General features: G+C 44.8%; 1 protein-coding gene across 1 annotated transcript; it reads right to left on the reverse strand.

Annotated features, from left to right (window-relative positions):
- Positions 1-14: 14 nt before the first annotated feature.
- On the reverse strand, positions 15-14,944 carry LOC115106879 (flotillin-1-like). The gene is made up of 12 exons (XM_029630060.2): positions 14,787-14,944; positions 13,918-13,979; positions 13,041-13,116; positions 12,613-12,703; positions 12,327-12,470; positions 7,240-7,359; positions 6,477-6,725; positions 6,061-6,242; positions 4,426-4,471; positions 3,061-3,198; positions 2,644-2,808; positions 15-2,546 (listed from the first exon to the last, which is right to left on the reverse strand). The coding sequence occupies exons 2-12, from the start codon at positions 13,958-13,960 to the stop codon at positions 2,520-2,522; spliced, it is 1,281 nt and encodes a 426-aa protein (XP_029485920.2). The 5' UTR covers positions 13,961-13,979; positions 14,787-14,944; the 3' UTR covers positions 15-2,519.
- Positions 14,945-15,304: the final 360 nt, after the last annotated feature.

The following is a 15,304-nucleotide window of genomic DNA, read 5'->3' on the forward strand; positions in this document are numbered from 1 at the left end:
CACACACAAAAGGGTTTACGTTAGGAAATCAGAGTTTGTGTTTATATGTTGTTACAATAATTTCATTCCAAATATTTAGTGCACTTGCATACTAAATTTACACTACACGGGAGGCCAGGATTATTTTGGCAAGTCAACAAAGTATAGATGGAAATAAAGACAGAAATCACATTGAACTAAGTGCAGCTACAGGACATAAAAAGGTTAGAAGTCACAAATCATTGACTGATGTAATATACAGGTGTGTGCATAAGTGAAAGCAGTAGAATTGGTTTGACGAAAATGGCTTTCATTAATATCTTTAGGACATAGCATGCCTCTAGATTGTTCATGTTTAACCTGGTGTGATAGTTTAGTCTTTAGGTTGAGAGAAAAATGGGAATCTTTCAACTTAGTCAGGCACTTGGTAACAAAATGCATAGACAGCCAGATCGCATGTAAGCTTTGTGGTAGTATTCAATCCGGTAGAGAGAAGTAGCTTCTAGAATCCTGAGCAGCGGTATAGAATTAGAAGGATTCTATGGTATAGAACAAGTCCCTAACAACTACAACAACCCTGTACTACAAAAGGATCAAAGGGATGTGACCAGCACAACAAAAATACACCATTCTAATGATAATATTACAATATGAAAGGATAGCTCCTAATTCAAATGTATATTGTCTACTCCAATCTATAGAAGGTCCCTGAATACCCCACTGGACCATACAACTTAATGGAAGTCCACTACTTTAGTGTCTGTAGCCTGGTCCCAGGTCTGTTTGTGTTTTTGCCTGTTCCATTGTCATTGTCAAGGGAAACATGTTTGGCATGGCAATTCTAGAAGGATTTGAAAAGAGAGCAGAAACAGACTGGCACCCATTCCCCTCTTCTACACAAATACCTTCACCTCAAACAACACATCTACCAGACACCACGTGACTGACAGTACACCTGACCTAGATAGAGACCTCGGAGGTTAGCCTTCAGCAGGAAAACCCCCAGTCTGCTCCCTCCCTCTTCCTTCCAATCACTTCACAGAAAATCTCCACCTTTATACAGTTCTAGCACAGTAGAAGCTCTGATCGAAGGCCTGTCTGTCTAATAAGTCTAGGGTTTAGAAACACACTGGAACTAAGCCATAATGGTGTACATGACAATCTGTCTGTTGGATAAACAACAGTATAGTAACAGAATCTGTAGTTCCAGAGTCGGTACTCCATTGATTGTGTCTATGCCAGTATTGTACCAACACAGAAGAGGTTTAGTGCCAACCCATCATATAGTTTGTGTTCTCATCCCCCACAAATGGCAGAGTCATGGCAAAAAGCCCACAAATCGTAAAACACAGACTTACAAAAGACAGAATAATCTGCATGTAACTTGGCTTCTATTGTAATATGGCTTGAACTGATATGATTAATTAGACTCTAAAACAAGGCACTGGCCATTCTAGAGTGTCATCTTAGAGATATGAGTAGATAGACTGATCTTAGGGTCTACTGTCAGGGGAGCACATAGTGGAAAACTACTTTGTCCATAAGGTGGTAGACAGAGGTACTGGAATGCTGTAAGGCATGCAGAAGTCATGTATAAATAACATGACTACCATTATCTAAATTCTGATTCTGGACATATCTTCATTTCTTCCCAGTGAAAGTAAAAAGCATTTCTTCATTTGATAGCAACTAAGCAAGCTTCCGATGCTGAGAACCTTCTAGAACTGCAAATGTTGACAAAACAATCAGCTGACAAACCCAACAATGACATGGATGACCTCATACTGACACGATTATTTCCTACATCATTTCTCAAACACAACCACATCCCAATGAAATAACATTCTATGAATTATAACTGAGACAGTTGAACAGTTTATATGGACCCAAACCTGTAATGGAGGGAGACAGAGGCAGGCTTGAAGCAGTGATTAAAACACACTGAATAACGGATGGAGAAAAGAGTACAGAATGGTGGAGGAGGCGGAGTTACTACCAGAACAACGAAGGCTGTGTCATGCTACTCCAAAGTGCTTTTCTTTCCTTCATCCAAGCTGAACTAACAGTTATGAATGACCAGGAGACACACTCCCCCAGTAGGCTTACAACATACAGCTTGGAACCATCCTCTGTTTTCAGATCAGTGCCAAAAAGGACCAGGAAGCAAGAGGGGAGGTCGAATAAGAGTGTTGAGACAAGCCCTAAGGAGACAGGCATGCCCTAAGGAGACAGGCATGCCCTAAGGAGACAGGCATGCAGACAGACATGCCCTAAGGAGAAAGACATGCCCTAAGGAGAAAGACATGCCCTAAGGAGAAAGACATGCCCTAAGGAGACAGGCATGCAGACAGACATGCCCTAAGGAGACAGGCATGCAGACAGACATGCCCTAAGGAGACAGGCATGCAGACAGACATGCCCTAAGGAGACAGGCATGCAGACAGACAACTACACTAGGTAATAATAATTATAGGCACAAGGAGGCAGTATGGAGTTCCTGGTCTGACGGTGCAGACTGTCTCAATAACTAGGCTCCATTCTCAGCCCATTCGGGTGGACAGCCCAACCTGTGGAAAGAAGGGGAGAGAATGTCAGTGTTCGTCGACAAATATGTACACACAAATACTATTTTCCTCTCTCTTCCTCTCACACACACACACACACCTGTGAGATGTTGATTCCAGTGAGTTTCTCCACGGCAGCTGGTAGTCTGGTCATGATGTCCAGAACCTCTCCGGTCAGCTTGGCCGCGCCCACCTCACCCCCGCCGCTGGAAACCATGGTAACCTTCTGGGCCATGGAGAGGGGCCTGCTGATCTCCTCTGCTATCTAGAGGACAGGAGGAGTGATGGTAGCTTCAGGAAGAGAACAGCAGCAGACAGGACTGCAGTAACAGTACACTACATGTCCATCTGTCATCTAATCAATCTGTCATCCATCCAATCTCTTCATCTCTCCATCCATCCATCCATCCACTTAAACTCTCCATATCTACTGAATCACTTTCCCATCAAGCCTTCTCCCTATCCATGCATCCTCCCAGTCTCTAGTAGAACCAGTCCTACTCCCAGTGTGACTGACCAGTGGTAGTTTCTCCAGCAGCATGTCTACCATGGCTCCCTCCCCGTACTGTTTAAAGGCCTCAGCCTTCTTAGCCATCTGCTCTGCCTCGGCACGACCTTTAGCCTCCAAAGCAAACGCCTCAGCATCACCCCTCATCTACAGACAGGACAGAGAACACATTAGTTCAAATAAACAAAGGTTGTATATATGAAAGAATAAATAAGAACACACTCAGTTGCCAGTTTATTAGGTACACCCATCTAGTACCGGGTAGGGTGCAGAACAGCCTGAATTCTTCGTGCATAGAAATGTTGCTCAATTGGTTTCAAGGGACCTACTCGTGTGGCAGGAAAACATTCCCCACACCATTACACCACCAGCCTGTACCATTAACACCAGGCTGGATGGGGCCATGGAGTCATGCTGCTGACACCAGCATGACGCAACAGGAACCGGGATTCGTCGAGCCAGGCAATGTTTTTCCACTCAATTGTCGAGTGTTGGTGATCACGTGCCCGCTGGAGCTGATAGGAGTGGAACCTGGTGTGGTCATCTGCTGCAATAGCCCATCCGTGACAAGGACTGTCGAGTTGTGCCTTTCGAGATGTCATTCTGCGCAGCCATTTGCCTGTTTGTGGCCCACCTCTTAGCACGATCCTTGATGTTCTCCTCCAACCTCTCTCATCAACGAGCTGTTTTCACCCACAGGACTGCCGTTGACTGGATGTTTTGTGTTTGTCGCACCATTCTCGGTAAACCCCAGAGACTCGGTAAACCCCAGCTGTTTGAGGTACTGGAACCGGCGCGCCTGGCACCGACGATCACACCACCCTCAAAGTTGCTTAGGTCACTCGTTTTGCCCATTCTAACGTTCAATGTAACAGAAACTGGATGCCAGTCTGTCCGCTTTATATAGCAGGCCACGTGACTCACTGTCTGTAGGAGCGAACCATTTTCATGAACCAGGTGGTGGACATAATAAACTGCTGAACCACGTTGTTTTATGAAACAAATATACAAATGGATGGTTTAATAAGGATGTGTATAATATATGAAACAGGAAGAGAGAGAACTTATCCTAAAGTAAGGTTATATTAAGGGAAGTGAGCGATGTCTCCGAAGGAGGAGACAGGGAATTTAGAATAGAGATGGGAAGAGGAACAGAGAACACTATGAAGAGATGGAGAGAGGGGAGGCAGGGGGAGATACAGAGCGAGAGCAAGTGGATGAAAGGGTGGAAGGGACAGGCTGTCGGGGGAGCTAAGACAGGAGGCATATCAGACAGCTATTGTACTGGGGGTGAAGAGACAACAGGAGTGACAGGAGAGTGGAGGGACATGATAGAGAAGAGAGAGGAGAGAAGGGAGGCGCTGCTGAACTCACTCTGATGGACTCTGCCTCTGCCTCAGCCTCCATGATGAGCTGTGCACTGTGAAAGAGAGACAGTTTGAGTTGAGCTGAACAAATGTTGGACCTTTAACAGGACTCACTGTCCAGGACTACTGACGACTACGGAACAGAACATACCCACAGTTCTGACATACCCCCATCATTCCCCTTTTATGGTGACAATAAGGCCTTTATTTGCTGTTTACTTTAAAGGTATTGTAATTAGACATTTAAAGTGTCTCAAAGGAATAGCAATGGTGAACTTCATCAAATGTCCCAGAGGGGCTGAAAGACAGAAACAAAATGTCCCGGAGGGGGTGTATCTGACCGTTTCTGAAAGACAGAAACTAAATGTCCCGGAGGGGGTATATCTGCCCGTTTCTGAAAGACAGAAACTAAATGTCCCGGAGGGGGTGTATCTGACCGTTTCTGAAAGACAGAAACTAAATGTCCCGGAGGGGGTGTATCTGACCGTTTCTGAAAGACAGAAACAAAATGTCCCGGAGGGGGTGTATCTGACCGTTTCTGAAAAACAGAACCTAAATGTCCCGGAGGGGGTGTGGTGTATCTGACCGTTTCTGAAAGACAGAACCTAAATGTCCCGGAGGGGGTGTATCTGACCGTTTCTGAAAGACAGAAACTAAATGTCCCGGAGGGGGTGTATCTGCCCGTTTCTGAAAGACAGAAACTAAATGTCCCGGAGGGGGTGTATCTGACCGTTTCTGAAAGACAGAAACTAAATGTCCCGGAGGGGGTGTATCTGACCGTTTCTGAAAGACAGAACCTAAATGTCCCGGAGGGGGTGTATCTGCCCGTTTCTGAAAGACAGAAACTAAATGTCCCGGAGGGGGTGTATCTGACCGTTTCTGAAAGACAGAAACAAAATGTCCCGGAGGGGGTGTATCTGCCCTTTTCTGAAAGATAGAACCTAAATGTCCCGGAGGGGGTGTATCTGACCGTTTCTGAAAGACAGAAACAATTGCAAATGGTTGTGGACCTGTAAATAGATTGTTTGCAATAATGTTTTGCAGTCACTTTTTCCCCAAACATAAATATGCTGTACTGCCCACGAATTCTGAAACATGGTGTAACTGGGAAAAAAGGACAACTACAGTTTGGTTACTAACAGCTGTAGCCTACACACTTCAATGTAAAGCATCAACCACAGACTCTCATATCAACTGTCTGTTATAAACTGCGCTCCCTGTTGGATGCATAGGCTAGCTAGAGCCATTTTTAAATTATTATAATAGCCTATCTAATAGGTTCAATTAAATGAGAGATGTGCATGGTCATTCGTTCTATGGCTACTTCAGAAATATGAATATGGCCAGAAAATATGAGGAATTTATTCTGCAATGATCATTATTTTAGAACGCAAAAAATAACGGCGAATGATTACATCTTGTTATTATATTTAGCTACTTGTTTTTGGCTATGAATAAGAGTGTCCTCATAAATTCTTCATTTGCATAATGTTATTTTAGCAATGCAACACTAGAAACGTTGTGTACACATGGTCCAGAGTTTGCAGGAGGAGAAGTACATTCTCATCTCAAGTTTAGTTTTTATAACTGACAACTTTCACGTGAAAACTGTCTCAATGAGGCCCTGGGTAATGTAACATACCGTTCCGCCTCAGCCAGTCTCTCCAGACGGTATCTCTCTGCCTCAGCAGGCTTCTTCACCGTGGCCTCCAGCTCCATCTCCTTACGGGTGATCTCCTGCTCCTGCAGCATGATCTGCTGAGACCTCTCCACCACCTTCACCTGCATCGTCTCCTCCTCAATCCGCTGCTTCGTCTTCGCCACCTACATAACCCCAATAACACAACGGATTTACAAAACAACACTCAGACACTTCACATCAAAAGTGATGGCAGTGGAGGGAATTTGAGGATCATGCACATGTCTCAAGTTAGGATTCTGCCCTGTGTAAATAAACGGGAATATCTTCCGTTATTAGAACACGACACACTGCCTCGGCTGTGTTGAGCGTCTGAATGAGAGGATCATTGCACGGCCCAGAGTTTGGTGGCAGGATACCTGCAGCTGATAGGCCATCTCAGACTCCGCCTTCTTGGTGTTGACCTCATAGTCGTAGGAGGCCTTCTTCAGCTCGTAGTCTCTCTGGGCTTTGGCCATCTCGATCTCATTCAGATACTGGGCCGACACCTTCTCCTGCATGGCCTGGGCCTCACGGATCACCGCGTCTCGTTTGTACTGAGCCTCTCCGATCCTGGCATCCTTCTGCACCTGAGCTGTCCTAGCTTTACCCAGGGAGGTGAGGTAGTCCTGACAGAGACAGTGTTATTATTATTATTAGAAACATGGTAGTTTGGGTCCAGCATGCTGATTGGCTGAAACAGCATTTCAGCTGTGCGTATATCAGGCAATATCCCACAAAAATACTTACTGTTCTATTTATGTTCATAACCAGTTTATAATAGCAATAAGGCAACTCAGGGGTTTGTGTAATGTGGCCAATATACCACGGCTAAGGGCTGTGTCCAGGCAGTCCGCTTCGCATCGTGTCAAAGAACAACCCTTTGTCATGATATATTGGCCATATACCACACCCCTTTGAGACTTATTGCTACTATAAACTGGTTATGAACATAAACAGAACAGTAAACAAGTATTTTCGTGCAGCAATTTGTCTTGCATTCTCGAACACTGACTTTCAAAAAGGCATTTGCATTTTTACCAAATCTGTGCTAAATATCTCAATTTCAGACTGTTTTCTGTAGTAATCCTTGTGTGACCTTCATACCGTAACGTCACTGTATATTTGTCAGAGCGAACAAACCTGGTCGTCGTGAACGTCTTTGAGCGTGTAGCTGACCACGCCGATGCCCATGTTGACCAGGTCAGAGGAGGCCACCTTGAACACCTGCTCAGAAAACTTCTTACGGTCCTGGTAGATCTCCTACAGGGGAAGGATAATATAATAATACCATTTAGCAGACACTTTTATACATTTTCGTATTGGTGGCCCCAACGGCGATCTAACCCATGAACCCTGGCGTTGCAAGCGCCATGCTCTACTAACTGAGCCACGAAGGACAAGTGGGTTGTTTACGTGCTGCTGTGCAGTTTGTTGCTAAAGTTTCTTTGCTACCTGCCAACGTTACGGTTTTTATTATTTTCCCCCCCCGCACAACTTTTTTCATTCACCTTTTTCACCCCGGATGCTTTCTGGACATGGTTCTACACGACCTCCACCAGCCGAAGCTAAGTGGTAACATTAACATGATGCTTTCTGGACATGGTTCTACACGACCTCCACCAGCCGAAGCTAAGTGGTAACATTAACATGATGCTTTCTGGACATGGTTCTACACGACCTCCACCAGCCGAAGCTAAGTGGTAACATTAACATGATGCTTTCTGGACATGGTTCTACACGACCTCCACCAGCCGAAGCTAAGTGGTAACATTAACATGATGCTTTCTGGACATGGTTCTACACGACCTCCACCAGCCGAAGCTAAGTGGTAACATTAACATGATGCTTTCTGGACATGGTTCTACACGACCTCCACCAGCCGAAGCTAAGTGGTAACATTAACATGATGCTTTCTGGACATGGTTCTACACGACCTCCACCAGCCGAAGCTAAGTGGTAACATTAACATGATGCTTTCTGGACATGGTCCTACACGACCTCCACCAGCCGAAGCTAAGAAGTAACATTAAACCTTCTAATTGCAGTCACTGTACTCATAATATACAGGAGAACGATCGCCTTATGGCGAGGACAGCTGTGCTGCAAGCCCAGCTTCAGACGCAATCGTTAAGCAAGGGTCATTTAAGTGTAGGAAAGGATGAAACAGCGTCTGTGCCACCAGTAAGTACAGATAGTAGTATAAATCCCCTGGCACAGTCCCCGCAGCCGGACAACTTTCTCATGGCTTCTGGAGGGAAATGCTGTAGGAATGCTCAACCGGTGTTCATTCAGCCGACAGAAACTTTCAACCGTTTCTCCCCATTTAGCAACGAGTCGGTCCGAGTCTTCTCTCCACCCGTTACGGGGTCTGAGACGCCGAAGCCTCCCACCATTAGCTCTGACAAATTGAAAACCCTAGTCATTGGAGACTCCATTACCTGCAGTATTAAACTTAAAACAAATCATCCAGCGATCATACACTGTTTACCAGGGGGCAGGGCTACCGACGTTAAGGCTAATCTGAAGATGGTGCTGGCTAAAGCTAAAACTGGCGAGTGTAGAGAGTATAGGAATATTGTTATCCACGTCAGCACCAATGATGTTAGGATGAAACAGTCAGAGGTCACCAAGCAGTCTCTCACAACTCAATCGCTGGTTGAAAACGGTTTTCTGCCCCTCCCAAAAGATAGAATTTGTAGATAATTGGCCCTCTTTCTGGGACTCACCCACAAACAAGACCAAGCCTGGCCTGCTGAGGAGTGACAGACTCCATCCTAGCTGGAGGGGTGCTCTCATCTTATCTATGAACATAGACAGGGCTCTAACTCCTCTAGCTCCACAATGAGATAGGGTGCAGGCCAGGCAGCAAGCTGTTAGCCAGCCTGCCAGCTTAGTGGAGTCTGCCACTAGCACAGTCAGTGTAGTCAGCTCAGCTATCCCCATTGAGACCATGTCTGTGCCTCGATCTTGGTTGGGCAAAACTAAACATGGTGTTGTTCGCCTTAGCAATCTCACTGGAATAAATACCTCCTCCATTCCTGCCATTATTGAAAGAGATTGTGATTTCTCACATCTCAAAATAGGGCTACTTAATGTTAGATCCCTCACTTCCAAGGCAGTTATAGTCAACGAACTAATCACTGATCTTGATGTGATTGGCCTGACTGAAACATGGCTTAAGCCTGATGAATTTATTGTGTTAAATGAGGCCTCACCTCCTGGTTACACTAGTGAACATATCCCCAGCGCATCCTGCAAAGGTGGAGGTGTTGCTGACATTTATGATAGCAAATTTAAATTTACAACAACAAAAAAAGACTGCGTTTTCATCTTCTAGTCGTGAAATCTATGCAGCCTACTCAATCACTTTTTATATAGCTACTGTTTACAGGCCTCCTGGGCCATATACAGCGCTCCTCACCGAGTTCCCTGAATTCCTATCAGACCTTATAGTCATGGCAGATAATATTCACATTTTTGGTGACTTGAATACTCACATGGAAAAGTCCACAGACCCACTCCAAAAGGCTTTCGGAGCCATCATTGATCAGTGGGTTTTGTCCAACATGTCTACTCACTGCCACAGTCATACTCTGGACCTAGTTTTGTCCCGTGGAATAAATATTGTGAATGTTAATGTTTTTCCTCATAATCATGGACTATCGGACCACCATTTTATTACATTCGCAACCGCAACAAATAATCTGCTCAGACCCGAACCAAGGATCATCAAAAGCCGTGCTATAGTCTCAGACAACCCAAAGATTCTTAGATGTCCTTCCAGACTCCCTCCACCTACCCCAAGGATGTCAGAGTACAAAATCAATTAACCACCAAAGTGAGGAACTAAATGTAACCTTGCGTAACACCCTAGATGCAATCGCACCCCTAAAAACAAACCAAATGTGCCATAAGAAACTAGCTCCCTGGTATACAGAAAGTACCCGAGCCCTGAAGCAAGCTTCCAGAAAATTGGAACGGAAATGGCACCACACCATACTGGAAGTCTTTGGACTGGCTTGGAAAGACAATACCGTGCAGTATCGAAGAGCCCTCACTGCTGCTCGATCATCCTATTTTTCCAACTTAATTGAGGAAAATAAGAACAATCCAACATTTATTTTTGATACTGTTCCAAAGCTAACTAAAAAGCAGCATTCCCCAAGAGAGGATGGCTTTCACTTCAGCAGTGATAAAATCATGAACTTCTTTGACGAAAAGATCATGATACATTAGAAAGCAAATTACGGACTCCTCTTTAAACCTGCGTATTCCTCCAAAGCTCAGTTGTTCTGAGTCTGCACAACTCTGCCAGGACCTAGGATCAAGGGAGACACGCAAGTTCTTTAAATACTATATCTCGACACATTGATAAAAATAGTCTCTAAATATATATATAATATATAGCCTCTAAACCTTCAAGCTGCATACTGGACCCTATTCAAATCAAATCAAATTTATTTATATAGCCCTTCGTACATCAGCTGATATCTCAAAGTGCTGTACAGAAACCCAACCTAAAACCCCAAACAGCAAGCAATGCAGGTGTAGAAGCACGGTGGCTAGGAAAAACTCCCTAGAAAGGCCAAAACCTAGGAAGAAACCTAGAGAGGAACCAGGCTATGTGGGGTTTTACTGCTAACCTACAAAGCATTGCATAGGCTTGCTCCTACCTACATTTCCGATTTGGTCCTGCTTTACATACCTACATGTACGCTACGGTCACAAGACGCAGGCCTCCTTACTGTACCTATAATTTCTAAGCAAACAGCTGGAGGCAGGGATTTCTCCTATAAAGCTCAATTTTTATGAAATGGTCTGCCTATCCATGTGAGAGACACAGACTCGGTCTCGACCTTTAAGTCTTTATTGAAGACTCAGCTCTTCAGTAGGTCCTATGACTAAGTGTAGCCTGGCCCAGGGGTGTGAAGGTGAACGGAAAGGCACTGGAGCGACGAACCTCCCTTGCCTGGCCAGTTCCCCTCACTCCATTGGGATTCTCTGCCTCTAACCCTATTACGGGGGCTGAGTCACTGGCTTACTGGTGCTCTTCCATGCTGTCCCTTGAGTGGGTTGAGTCACTGACATGACCTTCCTGTTCGGGTTGGCGCCCCCCTCAGGTTTGTTGAGATCTCTGTTTGGCCCTGTCCGGGGGTATCGTTGGACAGGGCCACAGTGTCTCCCGACCCCTCCTGTCTCAGCCTCCAGTATTTATGCTGCAATAGTTTGTGTCTGGGGGCTCTCTCTCTCGCTCTCCCCTAGGATCATGTTTCAGGACTACCTGGCCTGATGGCTCCTTGCTTTCCCTAGTCCACCTGGTCAAGCTGCTGCTCCAAATTCAACTGTTCTGCCTGCGGCTATGGAATCCTGACCTATTCACTGAACGTGCTACCTTGTCCCGGACCTGCTGTTTTGGACCCTCTCTCTACCGCACCTCATCTCTAACTCTGAATGATCGGCTATGAAAAGCCAACTGACATTTACTCCTGAGGTGCTGACCTGTTGCACCCTCTACAACCACTGTGATTATTATTATCTGACCCTGCTGGTCATCTATGAACATTTGAACATCTCCACCCGGCACAGCCAGAAGAGGACTGGCCCCCCCTCAGAGCCTGGTTCCTCTCTAGGTTTCTTCCTAGGTTCTGGCCTTTCTAGGGAGTTTTTCCTAGCCACTGTGCTTCTACATCAACATTGCTTGCTGTTTGAGGTTTTAGGGTGAGTTTCTATACAGCACTTTGTGACATCAGCTGATGTAAAAAGGGCTTTATAAATACATTTGATTGATTGATTGATTAGGGTCGACCAGCCATAACGAGTGTACCCATGAGTGTTCCTGTCAAATTGACCTGGTCTGATGGGCTTTGTCCCTTCTAGTATTTCTGTATCTATGTGGGGAGGAGGTGACACCAGTAGCACACAGAGGAGATCAGCCAAAGCTACACAGGAAGTAAATGACAGACCAGGGGAATGAAAGGAAACGCGTTACTATTACATATGTTATAATAACTATAATCCATTAATGCTCTAAGTTGCCAGGCAGGTTTGCTAGCCTTTTGGTAAGTTATGAGAAAAGTCAACGATGAGAAAAACAAGCTATGGCTTGTAGGTTGAAGTCAGCGAGACATTGAGCAATTCAAAAGACAAAGGCACTCCTTATGGAAGAGAAAAGGGCACCAGAGGCAACACATGCCCTTTATCAGGACATGGTGCGGTGTGTAGCCTACCTCAACAGTCAGATGGGCGATGATGGCCCTCTGGTGCCCCTCCAGTGTTTCCAGGGCGATGTTGGAGACCTCAGCCTCAGACTTCCCCATGAACATCTGACAGGCCGTGGCCAGCATCTCCTTGTTCTGACCCTGGATCTTCACCTGCCAGAGGTCAGGGGTTAGAGGTCAAAGATCACATAGGACAAATGGGGATTCCATGTGAGGTCAAATGTACCTATCCAATCAGAATACATGGCTACTTTCACATGTACACTGGGTGGGGTGTTGACTTCTAAGTCCATACTTGAGCGATGCCAGTGACAGAGATGGGCACTCCATGACGGGTGTACACCTTATCACTCTTCACATTCAGAGTCAGGGTGTTCAGAGTGATCCTAACAGAGACAGAGAGAAGAGGTTCAAAGAGGGAAAGTACAGTGAGAATAGAGGGGATAGTGAGAGGGATGGAGAAGAAAGTGAGTCAGACAGAGAGAGTAACCACGACTACAGGTGGAGGCTACAAATGACAGATAGATTGTGTTGCATTATAAGCTTAAAATAGTAGCCTGGTATTCATATAGGCTCATTTAACCACTAACGTTACAGTAACAGTAGAGAATACACGGTGACTATGGGGCCTTTTTCTCTATACATTAATAGAATCCCTGAATGAAACCTGGATAGATGAACGGATGGATAGCTGAAAGAAGAAGGGGAGGGAGAGATAGCCACCTCTGGATCTGTTGAATACAGGGGAGGACAAACACTCTTCCTCCAGCGATCATTAGAGGAGGGGAACGACCAAAGCCTGGAGGAGAAGTGAAAAAGAGAGAGCAATCAGATTGACAGAGAAAGGGAAAACAATTGCCTTAGTATATACTAAAAGGGAGTGGGTTATTTGAAAATATGAGAGATGAGTTTACATTAGGCTGTACTCTCGGTCAACACAGTAGTGCACACAATTAAGATGTCATGTACACACTGAGCCTATGACATATATTAATTTGCCTACATATTGGACTACATTGCAACACCACATTCCATACAATACAATGTAAGTGAGGAGCTAGCCTAGTGACAGCTGGTATTGTAAAAAGTTAACAAAGTACTGTACTGTTTGAGCTGAACCCGATTAGATTCCTGTCCTGGTTTACTACACACTGTGACATCCAGGGTACGTTCAGCAGGACACAATGTTTTGTAACATTCAGATAGAAATATGTAATATAGAACAAACATGCCTCTCCGACACGTAGATCAAGGAATCACGTTGGCTCTATTAATGACTTTTCTATCAGCAAAGTTTGACAACTGAAAGTGGCCCAGTGTTGCTAAATGGTATCACATGACACTTGATGATAGGCTAAAGTGAGTCACATGTCACTTGACCCTGCATGACGTTTTACTGTTACTTGTACTGTAAACAATCACATACAGTAAACAACATAGGCCTATTATAGTTTCAAGAAGGGTCATAATAATATTGGGCCATGTAGGGCGATGGGGGTAAGGCTGGGTAGATTACCCAACCTGTTTTTTTAGAGGGTTCTGTATAGTGCCATATAAGATTATGTTATTAAATATTAACACATAAAAGAAAGCATCTTACCAGACACCACCATGGCTTCATTGGGTCCACATGTGTAGAACATCTTGATTTGGACCTAAGAGCTGTTTTGGTTAAGATTGTCAAAGTCATTAGACAGTTTCCACTTGGTTGGCTTAATCTTTCAAGAATCCCTGGGATAGTAACGTTACTAGTCTTTTGCTGCTCGTCCCAATTCCAAATAGTTACTTTTGTGGTTAGTACTTGTGCTGAGAAAAAGTAGGGCAATCAACTTGTGAAAAAGTGACAGACAGTCTGGGTGGGTGTACAACAGACTACAGTTGAGAGAGAACGTTATTTGGCAGAATGGGACAGAGGCGCTCCATCTCATCTGGGATCTAAGCAGATTGATGAGAGGTTAAATTAGCCATGTGGATCCTCCAACAGTGTCGTTCGTGAATCCATGGCTTATGCCGGAAGTTACATCATAATACTTACCGTTACCGTCTGCCAATATGTTACAGCTAGCTACATAGTTACCACAGCGAGAGTTTCTCTACGGTCTCTGGTTACCATAACCAGCTAGTTACGTCAACAATGTGAATGTTAAATACAGCAGATAGTTAACGTTAGTTAAGTGCATTTACTATAGCCGTGTGCTGTCACCCATGCTGACCCACCCTATTCTGTCTCACGGCTTCACATCACTCCCCATGAACCACAGCAAATATTATATTTATCTCTTCACAGCTAATTCTGACCACACTGTCAAGTACGTAGCTAGCTAACTTGCTACTCTATGCCCCCGTCTCAACCAAATTAGCTAGTTTAAGATTGCTGGCTGAAAATCCAACGTTTACGTTACGCTAGCTAGGTCCATAACAACCACAAACAAGAAACAAATACTTGTTATCTTGCCTACTGTAACTTACCAATCGATTCTCCCTAAAGATATGTTTTCCTAAATCGTCGTGTACACTCCAGATGGTTTCAATATACTCCGATTTACGTGACTTGACGACTGGCTCAAATACTGGAATTGCAACAAAAATGTTACTTAACGTGACTTAATGGAGTGCAAATGCTGACCACGCCCCCTTAGGAGTATAGTGGAAATAACGCACTCTGGTGGTCAAAATGCAGACATTCTTTACCTAGAGAAATGTTAAGGGCGCGGGGGGCAACATAGGGAGAGGGTTGTCTACCTTTTTGCTTTGAGGAGGGTTGTGTTTTTTTATTGGGCACAGGGGAGGGTAGTGCATTTTTTCCATGGTTTACATTCGCTCTTTTGCATTATTTCTTCTATCCTTGCCACATTTCCTCATCTGCTTGCATGCACCTCCCCTATGTCAAGGTGTTTTGGTACTTCCCTTTTCCACTGCGCTTTTCGACATGCTAACTTTTACTACCACAGGTCAATGTAGTCTACCAGTCTGTCTATCCTGTCCTC

This window comes from Oncorhynchus nerka, linkage group LG3, assembly GCF_034236695.1.
Source record: "Oncorhynchus nerka isolate Pitt River linkage group LG3, Oner_Uvic_2.0, whole genome shotgun sequence".
Taxonomy (NCBI): Eukaryota; Metazoa; Chordata; class Actinopteri; order Salmoniformes; family Salmonidae; genus Oncorhynchus; species Oncorhynchus nerka.

What these genes read in the sequence shown, in the direction of transcription:
- LOC115106879 (XM_029630060.2), bottom strand. Translation starts at nt 13,960, where the DNA reads ATGTTCTACACATGTGGACCCAATGAAGCCATGGTGGTGTCTG. An exon ending in TGTATTCAACAGATCCAGAG is followed by an intron (nt 12,704 to 13,040) that starts GTGGCTATCTCT and finishes TGTCTCTGTTAG; the next exon opens with GATCACTCTGAACACCCTGA. An exon ending in TCGCCCATCTGACTGTTGAG is followed by an intron (nt 7,360 to 12,326) that starts GTAGGCTACACA and finishes CTTCCCCTGTAG; the next exon opens with GAGATCTACCAGGACCGTAA.